The sequence below is a fragment of the Vipera ursinii genome, assembly GCF_947247035.1.
Source record: "Vipera ursinii genome assembly, chromosome: Z".
In the NCBI taxonomy this organism is placed as follows: Eukaryota; Metazoa; Chordata; class Lepidosauria; order Squamata; family Viperidae; genus Vipera; species Vipera ursinii.
The window spans coordinates 7,586,795-7,606,794 of NC_139517.1; the positions used below are offsets into that span (position 1 = coordinate 7,586,795).

Here is a 20,000-nt window from a genome sequence, read left to right on the forward strand (position 1 = left end):
GGAGGGGGGAGGAAGAGGAGGAGGAGAAGGAGGAGGGGGAGGAGGAGGAGGGGGAGGAAGAGGAGGAGGAGGAGAAGGAGGAAGAGAAGGAGGAAGAGAAGGAGGGGGAGGGGGGGAGGAGGAGGAGGAGGAGGAAGAGGGGGAGGAGGGGGGAGGAGGAGGAGGAGGAGGAAGAGGAGGAGGGGGGAGGAAGAGGAGGAGGAGAAGGAGGAGGGGGAGGAGGAGGAGGGGGAGGAAGAGGAGGAGGAGGAGAAGGAGGAAGAGAAGGAGGAAGAGAAGGAGGGGGAGGGGGGGAGGAGGAGGAGGAGGAGGAAGAGGGGGAGGAGGGGGGAGGAGGAGGAGGAGGAGGAAGAGGAGGAGAAGGAGGAGGAGGGGGGAGGAAGAGGAGGAGGAGAAGGAGGAGGGGGAGGAGGAGGAGGGGGAGGAAGAGGAGGAGGAGAAGGAGGAAGAGAAGGAGGAAGAGGAGGGGGAGGGGGGGAGGAGGAGGAGGAGGAGGAAGAGGGGGAGGAGGGGGGAGGAGGAGGAGGAGGAAGAGGAGGAGAAGGAGGAGGAGGGGGGAGGAAGAGGAGGAGGAGAAGGAGGAGGGGGAGGAGGAGGAGGGGGAGGAAGAGGAGGAGGAGGAGAAGGAGGAAGAGAAGGAGGAAGAGAAGGAGGGGGAGGGGGGGAGGAGGAGGAGGAGGAAGAGGGGGAGGAGGGGGGAGGAGGAGGAGGAGGAGGAGGAAGAGGAGGAGAAGGAGGAGGAGGGGGGAGGAAGAGGAGGAGGAGAAGGAGGAGGGGGAGGAGGAGGAGGGGGAGGAAGAGGAGGAGGAGGAGAAGGAGGAAGAGAAGGAGGAAGAGAAGGAGGGGGAGGGGGGGAGGAGGAGGAGGAGGAGGAGGAAGAGGGGGAGGAGGGGGAGGAGGAGGAGGAGGAGGAGGAAGAGGAGGAGAAGGAGGAGGAGGGGGGAGGAAGAGGAGGAGGAGAAGGAGGAGGGGGAGGAGGAGGAGGGGAGGAAGAGGAGGAGGAGGAGAAGGAGGAAGAGAAGGAGGAGGAGGAAGAGGAAGAGAAGGAGGAAGAGAAGGAGGAGGGGGAGGAGGAGGGGGAGGAGGAGGAAAATGGTTCACACACCCACCAGCTCTCTCTGGATGGCCAAGATACGATCCCGAGCATCCTCACAATTGGCCTTCTTCCCAGTGATCAGGATCACTTCAGAATTGCTGTTTTCTGTAGGGAGGTCAATCTTGGTATTGGTTTCCTCTCGAATCTATTGTGAAGAGACAACATCAAACCCCAGAGCCTCAAGGCTAGACTACTCTCATGAGCTCTACAAGGGACTGCCCTCAGAGATGATGGGGCTGTGTCAGGAACCTACTTGGGCCACATATTCTGGGTGGGTGTTGATTTCTCCTATTTAAGCGTCCCAAATACAGGAAGAATCTCCAAATCTCCAAATCCAAGGGCCCAGGGTCCCTCTAAATGGGAATCACAACTGTTTTGGAATCCAGTGTGAGCTGGGAGTACTCTAATGTATATAAGACTGCAGTGTAACGTTCTAGATTTACATAGCTAAAGGTTCCCTCACACATGCGTGCTAGTCGTTTCCGACTCTAGGGGCCGGTGCTCATCTCCGTTTCAAAGCCGAAGAGCCAGCGCTTGTCCGAGGACGTCTCCGTGGTCATGTGGCCGGCATGACTAGACGGCAAAGGCGCACGGAACGCTGTTACCTTCCCACCGGAGTGGTCCCTATTTTTCTACTTGCATTTTTTACATGCTTTCGAACTGCTAGGTTGGCAGAAGCTGGGATGAGTAGCAGGCGCTCACTCTGCTACGCGGCACTCGGGATTCGACCAGCCAAACTGCCGACCTTCTGATCGACAAGCTCAGCGTCTTAACCCACTGAGCCACTGCGTCCCTAGATTTACATACCTAGGCTTAAATCCTTGACCCACTGGCCCTTTTCATAAAAAAGGGACAGGTACCATTACCAACATGTATGTGCACACGTACCCGTACACGCACACAGAAGACAAGAGTGTAGCGGGTGAGGTGGGAGAGCCTCCCCCCTTTTACCTTTTTGATATTGGCGCCTCCTTTCCCAATGATATTCTTGTGGAATTGCTTGAAAATGGGAACCGGGATGGAAAAACTGTTTTCGATCTAAGGCGCAGAAAAAGGGAGGGAAGGGAGTTAAGCAGAGAGATTTCGTTTCCGGCTCTGTTCATCTCTATTAATGTACCTGGCCTTGTAGTCCAGCCTCTGACTTGGTCAGACTCACTAGAGGCATGCTAACCACCTAGTATCAGAGAGAGAGAGCTTCAGCGCTACGTATCTCCTGATATTGAGAGAACCCCCAGGGGGCGGAGTCAAAACAGGAATAAGCCTAGAATCCCTATATAGCCACAAGCGGACTCAGTCGAACCTCCCTTGAATTCCGTTGGCCCTTATCTAATTCCAAGCAGGTGCTAGCTGTCAGTTGACAAGACTCCTTTGCATAGATTAGATTAGATTAGATTAGATTAGATTAGATTAGATTAGATTAGATTAGATTAGATTTATTGAATTTATATGCCGCCCTTCTCCCTAAGGAGTCAGGGCGGCTCACAACAAAAAATTTAAGAAACATGGAATACAAAATTTAAAAAAGAATTAAACAGTAAATGTAATAGATACACGACAATTTAACTCAATAAAAGCCAAATTTAAAACACATAGTCAGTCCAGACCCGCTTGTTGGAATAACCAAGTTTTCAGGTCACGGCGGAAAGACCGTTAGGTCAGGGGCCGTCCGCAGCTCTGGAGGCAACTCATTCCACAGGGTCGGCGTGCCCACAAAGGAGGTTCTCCCCCTGGGGGTCGCCAGACGGCATTGCCTGGCCGACGGCACCCTGAGGAGGCTGACTCTGTGGGAGCGAACCGGGCGATGGGAGGTTGACAATGGCAGCAGGTGGTCTCGCAAGTACCCCGGGCCTAAGCCATGTAGGGCTTTAAAGGTTATTACCAGCACCTTGAATCGCACCCGGCGGGTAACCGGAAGCCAATGCAGCTCACGGAGGAGTGGTGTAACATGGGAGTACCGAGATACTCCCATAAGCACCCGCGCGGCCGCATTTTGCACCTTTTTTATTTTTTAAATGAATCAGTTTAACTGGACCTTGCAGGTGTGGATCTGGTCTTTCGACAGACGCTGCCATTCCTCACTACTCTCCTAACCATCACAAGGAATGTGTGCCACAGGGGTGCTCAGCACCCAAAGCAGGATGGTCAGAGCAGCAGCTATCCAAAAGCGATCAGATGGTATCTCCTCTCTATGTCCCAAAGACTGAAAAGGGGGGAAGAAGCCTCTTTTTTTACCCCAACAGAATAAAAGGCTCTCAAATGCTTCTCCGGAAGCTGAGTCAGCTAGACTCACCAGCTCTGCAATGACTTTTTGTAGGTACTTTCCACATTTCTCCACCTCGTTTTTGGGCCCACGCAACTGTACGATGTCGCTCTTCTGTGAAGGGTCGGGGAAATTGATGATCACCTGTAGGGTGGAGTGGCAGAACATGTGAGCTTTGAAAAGAAAGTGGTGAATTCATATCTAGATCTCTATTATCTCTTAACTATCATCTATCTATTAATTTATCTATCTATTTATCTATCATCATCTATTTGTCTATTATCTATCTATCATCTATCTATCTATCTCTATCTATCTATCATCTTTCTGTGTCTATTTATTATCTATCATCATCATGTCTGTCTATTTATTATCTATCTATCATCTATATCTATCTATCTATCTATCATCTATCTATCTATCTATCTATAATCTATCTATCTATCTATCTATCTATCATCTTTCTGTGTCTATTATCTATCTATCATCATCTCTGTTTGTCTATTTATTATCTATCATCTATATCTATCTATCATCTATCATCTGTCTGTCTATCTATCTATCATCTATCTATCTATCTATCTATCTATCTATCTATCTATCTATCTATCTATCTATCTATCTATCTATCCATCCATCCATACACACACACACACACACACACACACACACACACACACACACACACACACCTTTGTTTAAATCCTATTGCAAAGCAGAGACTTGGCAAGGATGGGAATGGTACAAAAATCCAGCCAAATTTACATTCACCTTGTTTTGAACCAATTTTTTGGATTGAAGTCCTCTTCCTGTAACAGTGAGCTATACAAAGTGTCTATTCTCTCATTTATAATTTTTCACTCATATATGGTCAATGCACTTTCAAACAGCTCTTATTAATTTGATTTATACCTCTCCCCCCCCCCCCAAATCCCACTTCCCCTCTGGCAAGTTTTCAAAACAGCTGATTACATTTAAATGAAACCAAAACAACATATAAAAGTTGATACAAATTAAAAGGAGTGCCAAGACCATTAAGCAGTTGTTAAAAGCCCAACAAAATAGTTGCGCCTTTAACGCTTTTCTGCAGTGTGTCCTTTTCTTTTAAAAAGCCAGAGATTCACAGAAAATACATTCTGCATTAAACATAAACTAATTTCCTCGAACATCAAACAATATATACATATATTTGTCTAACAGCATCTGCAAAGGCTGTGATACAACAAAGCTGTAAAGACGACAAAATTGTTCAGTTTCAGTCTAGTATTTTGCATGTAAAGGGTGTCCAACGCTAAACAGAGAAAGTTTGATTTTAGGATTAAAGAAAGCTTAAGGTTCTATGCAGTTAAAAAGGGCTATAACCTATAACCTCAGAGGGCTATATGGGAATAAAATGAGGTGAGACTTGCACATATGCCTTTTTTGCTAGGAAACTGTCTAGAAGGTGGGGTCAAGCAGGGAATCAGCCTTGAGTCCTTGCACAGTTGAAAGAGAATAAATCTGACCGCTTGTCCTCCCAAGATCTATGAAATCTTATCTGGTTGTTCCCAGGGGAAAAAGTAAAAAGGCTGGTGAGACTCTTGTAATATAGGTAAAAAAAGGTAAAGGTTCCCCCGCACATGCGTGCTAGTCGTTTCCGAGTCTAGGGGCCAGTGCTCATCTCCATTTCAAAGCCGAAGAGCCAGCATTTGTCCGAGGACGTCTCCGTGGTCATGTAGCCGGCATGACTAGATGCCAAAGGCGCACGGAACGCTGTTACCTTCCCACCGTAGCGGTCCCTATTTTTCTACTTGCATATTTACGTGCTTTCGAAGTGCTAGGTTGGCAGAAGCCGGGACGAGTAACAGGCGCTCACTCTGCTACGTGGCACTCAGGATTCGACCCGCCAAACTGCCAACCATCTGATCGACAAGCTCAGCGTCCTAACCCACTGAGCCACTGCATCCCTTTTATATATATCCCTTTTATATAAATTTTATATATATCCCTTTTATATATATACCTTTTAATATAGGTAGAAGTCAATAAATTGATGACTTGGGCTATTCACGAGTCACTCTGGTTGTCTGTACCTGACACTTCTCCAGTGTCTCAGAAGATGAGCTACTGGACAGCCATTTGTCTGAAATGGTATAGGGTTTCCTGCCTGAGCAGGGGGTTGGACTAGATGACCTCCAAGGTCCCTTCCAACTCTACTATTACAATTATGATTAAAAACAATAAGTTGAAATGCAAAACAAAATATTTAATTTAAACTCAAATAAAGCGCTAAGCCTCAAGGCTACCCAGAAACCACAAAACCAACTTTTGTATTTGGCCAGAAATCTGGAAAGAATATTTTTTTTTGCAAAAGCCCCAGAACGTGCTTTTTTTGGAAGGGGGGGGGAGAAATTCCTTACTTCTGGAAACTTGTCCCGGACCTCCTTGATTTTCTCGCCTTTTTGCCCGATGATTGTCCGATGAAAGCGCTGTTCGATGATCAGATCCTTGGTGCGTTCGTTTTCCTAGGAGAAGCCACCATTCGTGAAAAGCATGGCACCCTATCCCAAAGCAACCGTTTCTTTGGATCCCTCCCCGCAGGACGTCTAGCAAATACACAGGGAGATGCTTTGAGGCCGATCAAGGCACCGTCTCTCCTTACCATCCGGGCCGCCATTTCCAGCAGCTCCTTACGAGCCAGCTGTACCCCTTGGGGGTCTCCTTCGATCCGGATCAGGTTGCTCTTCTCGCTGTCGGGAGGGATGCGGACTGAGACTTTGTGTTGTTCCTTGATGCGGTTGACTGGGGGAGGGGGAGGAGGAAGAGGTTAAGTACAGAAAAGAGAGCATTAGGGGAAGTCCTCTTCTTCCTGAGGAGGGCCGCCATCTTCCCCTCTCTCCCGCAAAGTGGGATGGGGAACACCCAAAAAATGGAGGAACCCCAAGTTTCAAATTCTAGCTAGCCACTCAACTCCCTCGGGGGGGGGGACCATCAATTAGGAATTCTCTAACTTTGCTGTGATTTTCACCCCTTGCCCCCCCCCCCCAAAAAAAAACCTAAATAAAAGTGAATTTGTGTGGCTCCCATGAACGAAACCAACAAAGTCTTTAGGATTAGAACTGAGCAAGAAACAAAGACCGCTTTCACTTTGAATACAGGTAAGTCCCACGACTTACAACCTTTCATTCGGTGACCGTTCAAAGTTATACGACAGCACTGGAAAAAAAGTGACTTATCGTCATTTTTCAGTTACAGCTTTTTTTTTTTTTTTTGCAGAATTCCCACGGCCACGTGATCAAAATTCAGACACTTAGCAACCGGTTCGTGTTTAAGACGGTCGCAGCGTCCCCGGGGGTGGTGGTGGTGTGTGTGTGTGTGTGTGTGTGTGTGTGTCACGTGATCACCTTTTGCCACCTTCCGACAAGCCAAGTCAATGGGGGAAGCCAGATTCCACTTAACGACCGAGTGACTAACTTACAAACTGCGGCGATCGAATTTAAGAACTGTGGCCAGAAATGTCATAAAATGGGGCGAAACTCAGTTAACGAAGGTCTCGCTTAACCACAGAAACTTTGGCCTCAGTTGTGATTGTAAGTCGAGGACTACCTGTAGTTAAAATTTTAAGGTAATGCATCAGAGGGAGCTTCAAAACTATCAGAAAGGCAACAAAGCCGAGAGATCTCACTCTTGTCTGTGAGAGGTTGATCAGGTCTTTCTTAAAAATCTGACACACACACAAACCCCCGCCCCGCCCCCCCCTCTTCAAAATTGCCCGGGAGCCCTGAGGATCCTTGAGTGATCAAGTCATCAGCAAGAACATGAACTTCACCCCAGCCACCTTAAATCCTTCAGCGTTCTTTTATTCCTCTCTAGACTTCTGATCAGCCTGACTCACTGTTAGCTCCGTTTTTCCCAATCAGATGGCGGTGAAATCTCTGGTCGATAAGCACTTCGGTGTAGTCCATCCGTCTGAGCTGCAGGCGAGGATGGGACAGTGAGACACGAGACTTGCAAGACGAAAATGGAGCCTCAGACAGCAGGCACCAGCAATTGCACTTGTGGACTTCAACTCCCAGAATTACCCAGGCAGCCATGGGAGTTAAAAGTCCACAAGTCTTAAAAGTTGCCAAGTTTGGACAGCCCCGCATTAATGTACAACTGAATAGGCTTGGCACACTCTTTCACGTCCCTCGCCTCCAAGGTCCCTTCCAGCTGTATGATTATATGACTCGCTTATCCTAGCAAACAACAAAGCTCTTTTACAGCCCAAATGTTGGAGATGTGGTAGTTTGGACGCTACCTATTATCATATATGGTGGACTTGTAGAAATGTTAAAGCTTTTTGGATCAAAATTTGGTGGAATGTTCAAAAGATTTTTAAGAGAAAGATAAAATTTTCTCCACAATTGTTCTTATTGGGTATTATTATAGATTGTGATACTAAAGAAATTAACTTGATGTTGAATTTGATAACAACTGCGAGGTTATTGGTAGGGCAATATTGGAAGAAGGATAGTTTGCCTACTATTGAAGAATGGACGCTTAAAGTGTCAAATTTAGCAGAAATGGCTAAGATTTCTGCTTACTTGAAGGATCATTCACAAGAAAGATACATTTCGGTTTGGAGAAGATGGATAGATTATATTCAGAATAAATATGGGACTAAAAAGTTTCATTTAGCTTACGAATAGATTTTATATTGTTATTTTTATTAGTAGTTTATTATAGTGAAATTTTTGATTAGTTCAATAATAAGGATGTTATTTGTTTATGTTATTGGTACGTATATTCTAACTTGGTTTGTATTTTTAGTTTAAAGGGAGTTAAAGCGCATTAAGAAGTTGGTTACTTACATAGCTGGTTAATGTTAGTTAGATTATGTTTATTTGTAACCCTGTATTCAACTCTGAGGGGACGTGGTGGCTCAGTGGGTTAGGACACTGAGCTTGTCGATCAGAAGGTCGGCAGTTTGGCGGGTCGAATCCCGAGTGCCGCGTAACAGAATGAGTGCCTGTTATTCGTCCCAGCTTCTGCCAACCTAGCAGTTCGAAAGCACGTAAAAATGCAAGTAGAAAAATAGGGACCACTCCGGTGGGAAGGTAACAGCGTTCCGTGCGCCTTTGGCGTCTAGTCATGCCGGCCACATGACCACGGAGACGTCCTCCGACAAGCGCTGGCTCTTTGGCTTTGAAACGGAGATGAGCACCGGCCCCTAGAGTCGGAAACGACTAGCACGCATGTGCAGGGGAACCTTTACCTTTACCTTTTATTCAACTCTGGGAAGTGAGGGAGGGGGAGGGTTGGGAGGGTGGGGTGGGCTGGGTTTATATTGTAACTTTTATAAAACTTTCAATTAAAAAAAACAACAAAGCTCTTCTGAGAGCCTTAAAAAAAAACCAAAAATTGCTTCTCGGTGGATTTTCAAACGTTCACAGGTTCTGAATGGATGCCCGAATTGGAATCTATTTGCTCCCCCCATACAGTTTTGCTAAGGCTTTCCAAGAGATCCTTGTTTTCTGGAAAATCCAGTGCCCTTTTTTGGCAACATGGCAATAGTTGTATACGTTTCCCCTGTCCAGTCCTGTCCGACTCTAAGGGGTGATGTTCATCTCTGTTTCTTAGCCGAGGGAGCCAGCATTGTCCAAAGACGTTTTGTGTGTGTGTGTGTGGGGGGGAGTCATGTGGCCAGCACGTCCATATGCCAAAGGCGCACGGAACGTTCTTCTCTTCCCACCGAAAGTGGTACCTTTTAATCTACTCACATTTGCATGCTTTCAAACGGCAAAGTGGGCAGGAGCTAGAGCAGGGGTCTTCAAACTTGGCCCTTTTATGACTTATGGACTTCAACTCCCAGAATTCCTCAGCCAGCAAAGCTGAGGAATTCTGGGAGTTGAAGTCCACAAGTCATAAAAGGGCCAAGTTTGAAGACCCCTGAGCTAGAGCAAGGAATGGGAACTCACTCCATTGCACGGTGCTAGGTCTCGCACTTGGGCTGTCACCTTTCCAGCCGTCAAGCCCAACGGCCTTTAACCGTTGAGCCATCACCCCACTCTCAACGTGGCAAAAGCTGCAGGCTGATAGGGGAGATAACCCACCGGACTTCAGCTTTCTAATTGGACCTCTGCTGCCCGTTTGAACAGGCAGGACTTTTTAATTTCTGGATTACCGTATTTTCCGGCGTATAAGACGACTTTTTAACCCATGGAAATCATCTCAAAAGTTGGGGGGGGGGGTCGTCTTATACGCCCAGTCGTCTTATATGCCGGAAAATCAGCGAGCCCGGGAAGGCACGCCCTCCCCTCTCACTGTGGAGGAAGCAGGGCAGGCTGGCGTCTGGCGGGAGCCGGCAGGGCAGTCCTGCGCACGCGCGCCCCCCCCGGCTGTTAAGGAGCACTCCTTAGCAGCCGGGGAGTGTGCGCGTGTGCAGGACTGCCCTGCCGGCTCCCGCCCGACGCTCTTCCCTCTTGAGGCAGCATCCCCGAGGACTCCTTAGGAGCCGGGAAGCGATGCTGCCTCAAGAGGGAAGAGCGTCGGGCGGGAGCCGGCAGGGCAGTCCTGCACACGCGCGCAGTCCCCGAGTGCGCGCGTGCGCAGGACTGCCCTGCCGGCTCCCACCAGACGCCAGCCTGCCCTGCTTCCTCCACAGTGAGAGGGGAGGGCGTGCCTTCCCGGGCTCGCTGATTTTCCGTCGTATAAGACTAAAAATCTTGAAAATCATCTCAAAAGTTGGGGGGTCATCTTATACGCCCAGTCGTCTTATACACCGGAAAATACGGTACATTTCTAGGAAGTTTTAAGAGACCAAATAATACCCGGGGGAAAAAAAGGGACAACGTGGGTGTTTTAAGCACCCTCTTCTGCAAATAGTTCTGCATCATCTCTCCAAATGGGTGATACCCATAATATCACTGGCCACAATTCACACTGCCGCCAAGGAGGAAACAGATAAAAATTTCTGACCTGGATCTACATTTATTTATTTATTTATTTAATTTTGCTCTTCCTGCTATAGTGATGGGTCTGATGAAAAAAGAGAGAGAAAGTACACACGTAAGATTCACAGGAGAACTCACCAGGTCCCGAATGATTTCCTGAATCTGGCTTTGGGCCAATTCCACCTCCTCGGTGGGTCCCTCCAGAGTGATCTTCTCATCGCCGTCCGTGAATTCAATGTGAACCTGAAAAGTGGATGAGCCAAGCCATCAAAAACATGTACCCCCAAAAGATCTCAATAAGCATCGTTTTTAAGGGGAGGGGCCAGTCTCGTCATATGAAGCTTCCAGGAAACTCATCCGCAGGTAGTCCTCGACTTACGACCACAACTGGGGCAAGAGCTTCCATTGCTGAGCAAGGTAGTTGTGAAGAAGAGTGTGCCCAGGTTTATGACTTTCTCTGGCAAAGTCATTAAAGCGAACCCCTGCGGTTGTTCTGAATCATGTGGTCGTTAAGCGGATACGGCTTCTCCCATTGACTTTGCTAGCGAGACGTCAGTTGGGAAGGTCACAAATGATGGTAGCATCACACACACACACACACACACACACACACACACACACACACACCCCGGGTTGCTGCGACGTTTGGAAATACACTCCTGTGGCCACGGGCCCAAATTTTGATCCCATCACCACACGGGTAGAATAGAATACAATAGGAGGGACCTTGGAGGTCTTCTAGTCCAACCCCCTGCTCAGGCAGGAAACCCTACACTAGAGGTCCCCAACCTTTCTGAGCTGCCGGCCCGGAGAGAAAGGGAGGAGTAGGGAAATGTGTGTGCATGCATGGGCCACTAGTGCCCGGGTGACGCTGGTGGTGCTAGCGCCCCGCACATGCGCAAACGGGGCCACTAGCACTGCGGGGCAGCCCTAGCACGAGTGGGGAGGGTGCATGCACACGTGTGCATACTTGGCAGCCATTCCCGCGATCTGGTGGCCAACAGGTCACTGACCGGTACCGGGCCTTGGCCCCACAGGTTGGGGACCCCTGCTCTATACCATTCCAGACAAACGGCTGTCCAATCTCTTCTTAAAAAAAACTTCCAGTGTTGGAGCATTCACAACTTCTGGATGCAATTTTTCCCCCACTGGTTAATCGTTCTCACTGTCAGGATTTTTCCCCCCCACCCTTAGTTCTAGGTTGCTTTTCTCCTCGATGCTATATGATGGTTGTAAATGTGAGAACTGATTGTAAGCTGAACGGTCAGTCAGTGAATGGTTGCAAGTTGAGGACTACCTGCATTAGAACCCTTGTGGACCTGAAAACCACACATTTGACGTTTAAGGTGCTCCATGTGATCTATTAAGGGAGGGGCAAAGGGCCCAACGGACTCTTCAAATTTAGTTCCTGCTTTTCCAGTATCCTCAAGGGAGAGAGGCATGCTTTTCCTTTTTTAAAAAACAATATTTCGTGCATCAAACCAGAGTTGTTGTTTTTTTTTACTCTCGCTATTTTATTTGTAACCATGTTATTTTAAGAATACTTGCCTTAGGGAGTTGCTGGGTAATTCTGCCAATATTCTGTCCTTTCTTCCCAATTATAAAACGATGCAACCAGGCTGGGGCCATTACTTCAGCTACCATCACACTCTTCGCCTAGGGAAAAGGGACAGGACGGCAGGAAGAGTTTACCGGCTTCATTCACAAGAGCGGCTTTGAAAACCTGGCTACAGAGAGGTCTCCCATTCGAGTGAGATACCAAGGCTGGCACATCTTTATGCCAGCGTTTTTTTTTAATGCTGCAATACCTGTATTCTGCCTCCAGGTGGCATCGTTGCAACATTCTCCTGTTTTGCTTTTCTTAATTAGATTTGCAAGTTCCCCAATTACACTAAACCAGAGTTGGTTAATCTTCGGACTCTAGGATTCACGTAGCCATTAAATCCCCGTTTTGCATCCCTCAAACCTATCCAATTTTGCTAAAACTCAACTTTTCTCCCGTTCTGCGTTAGGAAACAAATTTTTATTAAAAAGGGGGGGGGTGGTTTAGAATGAATGAACCTTTATTGTCAAAGTACAACCATGTATATACATTGAGATTGGCTGAGCCTCCCTTCGTGCCCCCCACAATTCACAGTGACAACAAACCCACCATCTTGTTACACCAGGTGAACTAATTGCAAGTCAATTCTGCATAAAGTTTATAAAAATTATTTCCCCTTTCAAAAGCCTAAACAGCCCATGGATAAAAGCTGTTTTTCAGCCTGTTGGTACGGCTGGCTATACTCCTATATCTCCTACCGGATGGTAGGAGAGTAAAGAGATACCGTCCAGGGTGTGAGTCCTCCCTGAGAATTTTCCTCACTCTTCCAAGGCAACGAGCCCTGGCGAGGTCATCCAGTGGTGTCAGGGGACAGCCCACAATGTCTTGTGCTGTGCTCAGCACCCTCTGTAATGCCTTCCTATCCGCGGCTGTCAGACCAGCATAAAAAACGGTAAAGGTTCCCCCGCACACGCATGCTAGTCGTTTCCGACTCTAGGGGCCGGTGCTCATCTCCGTTTCAAAGCCGAAGAGCCAGCGCTTACCCGAGGACGTCTCCGTGGTCATGTGGCCGGCATGACTAGACGCCAAAGGCGCACGGAACGCTGTTACCTTCCCACCGGAGTGGTCCCTATTTTTCTACTTGCATTTTTTACGTGCTTTCAAACTGCTAGGTTGGCAGAAGCTGGGATGAGTAACAGGTGCTCACTCCGTTACGCGGCACTCGGGATTCGACCCGCCAAACTGCCGACCTTCTGATCGACAAGCTCAGTGTCCTAACCCACTGAGCCACCGCGTACAAAACCACAATACCATACGAGAGGACGCTCTCTATAGTTGACCGGTAAAAGAGGGTCATAAGCCGTTGTTCCACCCTGTTCTTCTGCAAGACCCTGAGAAAGTGAAGCCTCTGTTGGGCCTTTCTGGCCACCTAGGTTGTATTATTCTCCAAAGCCCAAATGTTTCCTTAAATAAAGTGGCCCCACATTCTCCCCCCCCCCTTTTAAGTGCCACTTTTGACCATCAAAGTTTGCCCATCTCTACTTTTTCACAGTTTGTTTAATGTGGTTTCCTGAAAAAACAACACAATTTACTAAGTTCACTAGGACACCGCATCCTGTTTGTGATTTACAATGGCCAAATTCACAGAAAGCCTTAATCTAAACACAGTGGACCTTGCTTGATAATTTAATACCAGTTTATTTTAAACAAAACAGCAGGTATCCATCCATCCAAAGGAAAAGTGAGAGGAAACAGACATACGCACAGAGAGAAAAATATTTTGCTGCACGGATCCAACATTTTTTACCCAGCTGGTCTTTAAGGTTGATGTGCATTTTGTTTTCAGTTATCTTGCACAAATTCTAGAGGAAAAGCCGGATTTATTTTATTGACTTTAGCACATCAATCAAGGTGCCTGGCTGCCAGTGATACTGCTGTGCTGGTCCCATGTGAAATATCCCTGGCTGACTAGGCCTTTTATGTGACCGTGGCAGATGGATACCTTGGCATAGACCTGAGTTAGGGCTGGCCCCAGTTTGTCCGGCTCTCCACGCAGAATGATGGTCTCCGAGCTGCTTTCAAGGGGCGGCATCTCCACCGAGACTCCAGTGGTATCTAGGATTTCCTGCAAAGTGTTTCCTTTCGGACCGATGATGTACTTGTGCTGGGACTTCTTCACCTCCACGGAGATGGTGGTGGTCTTGCGCTTCTGAAAGACAACCAGAGGCAGCTTCTCTAAGCCAGAAACGATGCAAAGCCAACCTTAATCACAGCCCCCCCATTAATCAAATGGGTGGGTAGCAGAGTGGAACCATTTGCGCTTCGGTCTGAGATGCAGACAACACAGGCATCTCAGGGAGGGCCTTCTCAGGATACCGCCGGTTAAGGAATGCCGGCGGGTTATTCCCAGGGGAAGAGCGTTCTCTGTGGGCGCGCCTGCCCTTTGGAATGATTTACCGGTGGAACTCCGGACCGCCCCCGATCTGCGTTCATTTCGCCGGGACCTGAAAACCTGGCTTTTCGATCTATCAGGCCTGGACTGAAGGGTTTTTAGCTTTTTAAATATTGTTTTAATTGTTGGGCTTAATTAATTTAATTTATTTTAATTTTATATTATCTTTTATATTGTATTTTATGCTGCCCTGTAAACCACCCTGAGTCCTTCGGGAATAGGGCGGTATAAAAATCTAATAAAATAAAATAAATTAATAAATCCCCAACAGCCTGAGCCTGTCTTCCACAGTGAAGGGACACAAGGCAAAAAAATCCTCCAGCCAAAAACGCCCCACACACATTTGTACCACTCAGGTGACCCTGAGGACACAGGTAAACCTCCAAATGGCCTCAACGACTCTCTAAAATGGGTAGGTAACCTTGGCTCTTTTATGACTCATGGACTTCAACTCCCAGAATTCCTGAGTCAGCATGGCTCACTCAGGAATTCTGGGAGTTGAAGTCCACGAGTCATAAAAGAGCCCAGGTTGCCTACTCCTGCTCTAAAAGAAGGCAAATGACCAGCTGTCTGCAAGGAGTATAAATCCTTCCATTTCCCCACCATCCAGTCAGAGCTGAAGAAGCTTCTGGGATGAGAAGCGAAACGTCTTCAAAGGAAAAACAAAGAAAGTCCAGTTGCTTCTTGAAAAAGCACCCTTGGGACATACCCTTCCCCAATTTGCCCTAGGATTATTAGCCATTTCTCTATTCAGACATCCACAACATCTGCTCAGCGAAAACACAGATGCGGTCACGCAATGTATAGCAAGGTCGTAGAATATATTAAAAGCAGGGGTGTCAAACTGCCGGCCCGCGGGCCGGATGCACCACAGCGAAACCGCGCCCATCCCATTGCCGGCAATGGCAAAAAGGTCACGATACGTCGCGACACGTCATGCGATGTTGCGAGTTTGACACCCCTGTATTAAAGCATCTGGAAATATTTACCTGAAAAAGACAATTTAGAGAGGATATGACAGAACTACCTTAAAGGGAAGCCATATGAAAAAACTCAAGGTTTGTCCTTTGTCAGCCCAGAACACAAGACATGGAATAATAAAGGATCTGAATTACCAGAAAGCAAATTCTGATTAAATTTTCGAAGAAAGTTCCTAATGTTAGAGCGCTTTGAGCAGAGAACCAATGTCTCAGACTGTACCTTCACATCTGTACCATCTACAGGTAGTCCTCAACTTACGACCACAATTTCCGTTGCTAAGTGAGACATTTGTTAAGTGAGTTTTGCCCCATTATATGACCTTTCTTGCCAGAGTTGTTAAGTGAATCACGGCAGTTGTTACGTTAGTAGCACGGCTGTTAAGTGAATCTGGCTTCCCCATTGACTTTGTCAGAAGGTCACAACAGGGGAATCCCGTGATCCCATGAGACTGCAATCGTCTTAAATATGAATCGGTTGCCAAGCGTCTGGAATTTTGATCACCTGACCATGGGGATGAGGCAATCGTTGTTAGAAAAATGGTCAGATGTCACTTTTTTCAGTGCCGTTGTTACTTCAAACGGGTCACTAAATTACTGTAAATTGAGGACTGCCTGTATGTTAATTTAGCCCCTTCTAACTCCAGGATTTTATAAAGTTCAAACATGTGAAAATGTTTTGCTCCTAATGTGTCGGGCACGAACAATCAGATCCACACATGAAGGGTTCAAGTTATGCTTTATTGCTCAAGACTATACCTAGGAATCATCTCAGGCTAATGGCTCGAACCTGGGAAAAACTAGATAAGGCTCAACGGCATTCGAGGGAAGTTGGGCTTTAGCCTCTTGTGACTATGCAGAGATTCCAAACTAACGCCTCACTTGACTCCTTCCCTTTGGCTCTGCCAATCTCTCTACCACAAAGTCTCAGCAACTCTGCCTCTGAGAAGGGAGGGGAAGTGAGGAAGCCAGGAAAGGAAACTGCTGCCACAGGGAAGTAAAAAAAAATGGCGACAGATACTCCAATGGGGATCTCTCAGGCACCTACCTTGTCCTCGTAGATCTTGCGGATGCGCAGGAGAGCCTGGGAGACGGGTTCTTTCTCCCCCGTAATGATGATCTCATCCTTGCTGACGCTGGGCGGGGGGATGTTGATGCGTGCTCCTGTCTCCTGCATGATCTCCTGGACTGTTTTGTTGAAGGCCCCAGAGATGAATGGGTGGAAGACCTTCTCCAGGTTCAAGCGTTCCACGGCTCGTTTGTCCTAAAATAAAACCACAGAGAAGCCTCAGCCTGACTAGACACGAGCGGACAGATGGAACCATCCACCACACTTCCTTCCATTCTATGTGACACACCTGAAGCTCTTTCGGGTATTCATTGGCATCCCGCTTTTATTATTATTATTATTTTTATAAATACAGGGAGTCCTCAGCTTACGAACCACAACGGATACCCAGAATATATGTTGCTCAGTGAGAAATTAGTGAAGTGAGGTTTTTTTTTGTCCCATTTTACGATTGTTCTTGCTGCATTTCTTAAGGGAATCCCTGCCGTGGTTGAATTAGTAACATGGTTGTGAAGTGCTTCAGGCTCCCCCACTGACGTTGCTTGTCAGTAGGTCGGGGAAAAAAATTGATCATGTAACTCTGGGACAAGAGCCAAGTTGCCAAGAGCCTTAAATATTGATGGCGTGACCATTGGGGATGCTGCAAAGGTCGTAAGTGTGAAAACCGGCCGTAAGTCACTTTTTTCACTGCCTTTGTAACTCTGAACGGCCACTAAACAAACGGTTGTAACTCAAGGACTACGTGTAACTCAAAGTGGAGAACATATCCGAGACAGCTTCCTCCTCCTATTTTCCTCAGAACAACCACCCTGTGAGGTGGGTTGGGCTGAGAGAGAACGACTGGCCAAAGGTTACCCAGCTGGCTAAGGTGGGGGAACTTGAACTCATGGTCTCCCATTTTCTAGCCCCGGGTGCCTTAACTACTAGGTCAGACATGTCAAACTCGCGGTGTCACGTGACGTCACGCAACGTATCTGGATGGTTCTGCCACTGCTGGCAATGGGGGTGGGCACCATTGAAGTTCAAAGTCTGCTTCATTTTTTGCGCACAAGAAAAGCTGTTATAGCTTCTCAAACAAGCACATAGGAGATGATCATAATAATTGCAATCTTCTAGTGCCAGGCATGACTGTACAGATAGTCCTTGATTTGCAACCACTTGTTCAGTGACGGTTTGAAGTTACCACGGCACGGGAAAAAGTGACTTATGACTGTGTTCACACTTATGACCATCGTGGCATCCCTGGGGTCATAATTCGGATGCTTGGCAACTGGCATGTACTTATGAGGGTTGCGGGGTCCCGGGGTCATGTGATCCCCATTTTGTGATCTTATGACAAGCAAAGTCAATGGGGAAGCCAGATTCACTTAACAACCGTGTTAGTGACTTAACATCTGCTATGATTCACCTAAGAGCTGTGGCAAGAAAGGTCATAAAATGGGGCAAAACCCATTTAACCACTGTCTTGCTTAGCCATGGAAATTTTGGGCTGAGTTAGAATAGAACAGAAGAGAATAACAGAGTTGGAAGGGACCTTGGAGGTCATCTAGTCCAACCCCCTGCTCAGACAGGAAACCTATGCCATTTCAGACAAATGGTTGTCCCATTCCAGTGTTGGCGCATTTACAACTTCTGGAGGCAGGTTGTTCCACTGGTTAATCGTTCTCAATGTCAGTTAGTTCTAGGTTACTTCTTTCCTTGATTAGTTTCCATCTGTTGCTTCTTGTCTTGCCCTCAGGTGCTTTGGAGAATAGTTTGACTCCCTCTTCTTTGTGGCAGCCCCTGAGATATTGGAACACTGCTATCATGTCACCCCTCACCCTTCTCTTCATTAAATTACACATACCCAATTCCAGCAACCGTTCCCTCTATGTTTTAGCCTCCAGTCCCCCAATCATCTTTGTTGCTCTTCTCTGTACTCTTTCTAGAGTCTCGACATCTTTTTTACATTGTGGTGATCACAGCTGGATGCAGTATTCCAGGTGTGGCCTTACCAATGCATTGTAAAGTGGTATCAACACTTCATATGTTCTTGATTCCATCCCTCTGTTAATGCAGCCAAGAACTCTGTTGGCTTTTTTGGCAGCTGCAGCACACGGCTGGCTCATATTTAAGTGGTTGTCCACTAGGATGTCAAGATCCCACTCGCAGTTACTACTAGTTGTGATCATAAGTCATGAACCACTTGTAATTATTGATTTATTTTCACTGCAAACCTGCTAGAAAAAAGCCAGCAACTCTTCCCCATGAAATCAAAAGGGAACTAACGTATAGGAAAGTTTCATTGCTTTTTAGAGGGAAAAAATGAAGTACTTGTCTCTTTGCCTCTTTATCTAGCACTAAGAAGAAACTTCCTGACAGTTGGAACAATTAACCAGTGGAAAAACTTGAGTCCAGAATTGTGAATGCTCCAACACTGGAAGTTTTGTAGAAGAGATGGTATAGGGTTTTCTGCCTAAGCAGGGGGTTGGACTAGAAGACCTCCAAGGTCCCTTCCAACTCTGTTTATTCTATTCTATTCTATTCTATTCTATTCTATTCTATTCTATTCTATTCTTCTATTCTATTCTATTCTATTCTATTCTATTCTATTCTATTCTATTCTATTCTATTCTATTCTATTCTATTCTATTCTATTTTCCCTTATTCTATTCTATTCTATTCTATTCTATTCTATTCTATTCTATTCTATTCTATTTTCCATATTCTATTCTATTCTATTCTATTCTATTCTATTCTATTCTATTCTATTCTATTCTATTCTATTCTATTCTATTCTATTCTATTCTATTCTATTCCATTCCATTCCATTCCATTCCATTCCATTCCATCCCATCCCATCCCGTTTTAGAACCAAGATGTTGCAGGAGACGTTCAAAATATCAACTGCAGAAGACCTTCAAAGTTCTCCCACCAACTTCACGTCTCCACCCTGCGGCCTTTAGAGAGATGGACAGGTGCCCAGCCGCTCACCTGCTCTGCTGAGATGAGCAAGATCTCATGACGTGCTTTCTCGATGCCTTCTTTGGTGCCCATAATTTTGATCTGGCTGCTGAGGTCCTCGGGCCGCGGGATGTTGATCTTGGTGGCCGTCTTTAGTTCAAGCTCCTGCAGTTTCTCGCCATTCTTGCCAATCACAAAGCGATGGTGCTCTTTGGGGATTGTGACAGTAGCTGAAGCCTGTGGAGAGGAGAGAATGATGGGGAGGGGGATTTTCAGTCCTCCAGGTCATAGTTATCACAAAGAGGCTTATTTTCACGAGGCGACTGGACTTTTTCGTTTTGCTCTGAAGACGCGTTGCTTCACCTGAGTGGTGCGAAGGGATACGACACCATCTCTCTCCAGTCTACAACACAATCCTTTCAGCAGTTCCAAGAAGGCTCCACACCCATTTGCACTACTCAAGTGACCCTGAGGACACAGAAAAACCTCCAGGTGGCCTCAACGACTCTCTTAAAAGAAGGCAAATGACCAGCTGTCTGCAAAGGAAGATAAATCCTTCCATTCCCCACCATCCAGTCAGAGCTGAAGAAGCTTCTTGGACGAGAAGCGAAACGTCTTCAAAGCAAAACAAAAAAAGTCCAGTTGTCCCCTGAAAAAGGGACCTTTGGGATGGGGGAGGGATGGAAGCATACGAGGGGCGGATTCGCTAGAAAAGCAGAGGCAGAGCAGGAATTTACACAAGGTCA

The 20,000-nt window shown here is 46.9% G+C and overlaps 1 protein-coding gene across 4 annotated transcripts in view; it reads right to left on the minus strand.

Annotated features, from left to right (window-relative positions):
- Positions 1-20,000, minus strand: part of LOC310649303 (vigilin-like) — an 86,196-nt gene that overhangs the window by 25,390 nt on the left and 40,806 nt on the right. For all 4 annotated transcript variants that reach the window (XM_083377635.1, XM_083377632.1, XM_083377633.1 and 1 more), the window contains exons 6-16: positions 19,285-19,491; positions 16,291-16,506; positions 13,816-14,022; positions 11,819-11,926; positions 10,409-10,513; positions 7,231-7,309; positions 5,998-6,137; positions 5,756-5,860; positions 3,387-3,500; positions 2,048-2,134; positions 1,110-1,241 (exon numbers count right to left, since the gene is read on the minus strand). In XM_083377635.1, the coding sequence (XP_083233761.1) occupies positions 1,110-1,241; positions 2,048-2,134; positions 3,387-3,500; positions 5,756-5,860; positions 5,998-6,137; positions 7,231-7,309; positions 10,409-10,513; positions 11,819-11,926; positions 13,816-14,022; positions 16,291-16,506; positions 19,285-19,491 (1,500 nt within the window). The remainder of the gene's footprint in view (positions 1-1,109; positions 1,242-2,047; positions 2,135-3,386; positions 3,501-5,755; positions 5,861-5,997; positions 6,138-7,230; positions 7,310-10,408; positions 10,514-11,818; positions 11,927-13,815; positions 14,023-16,290; positions 16,507-19,284; positions 19,492-20,000) is intronic.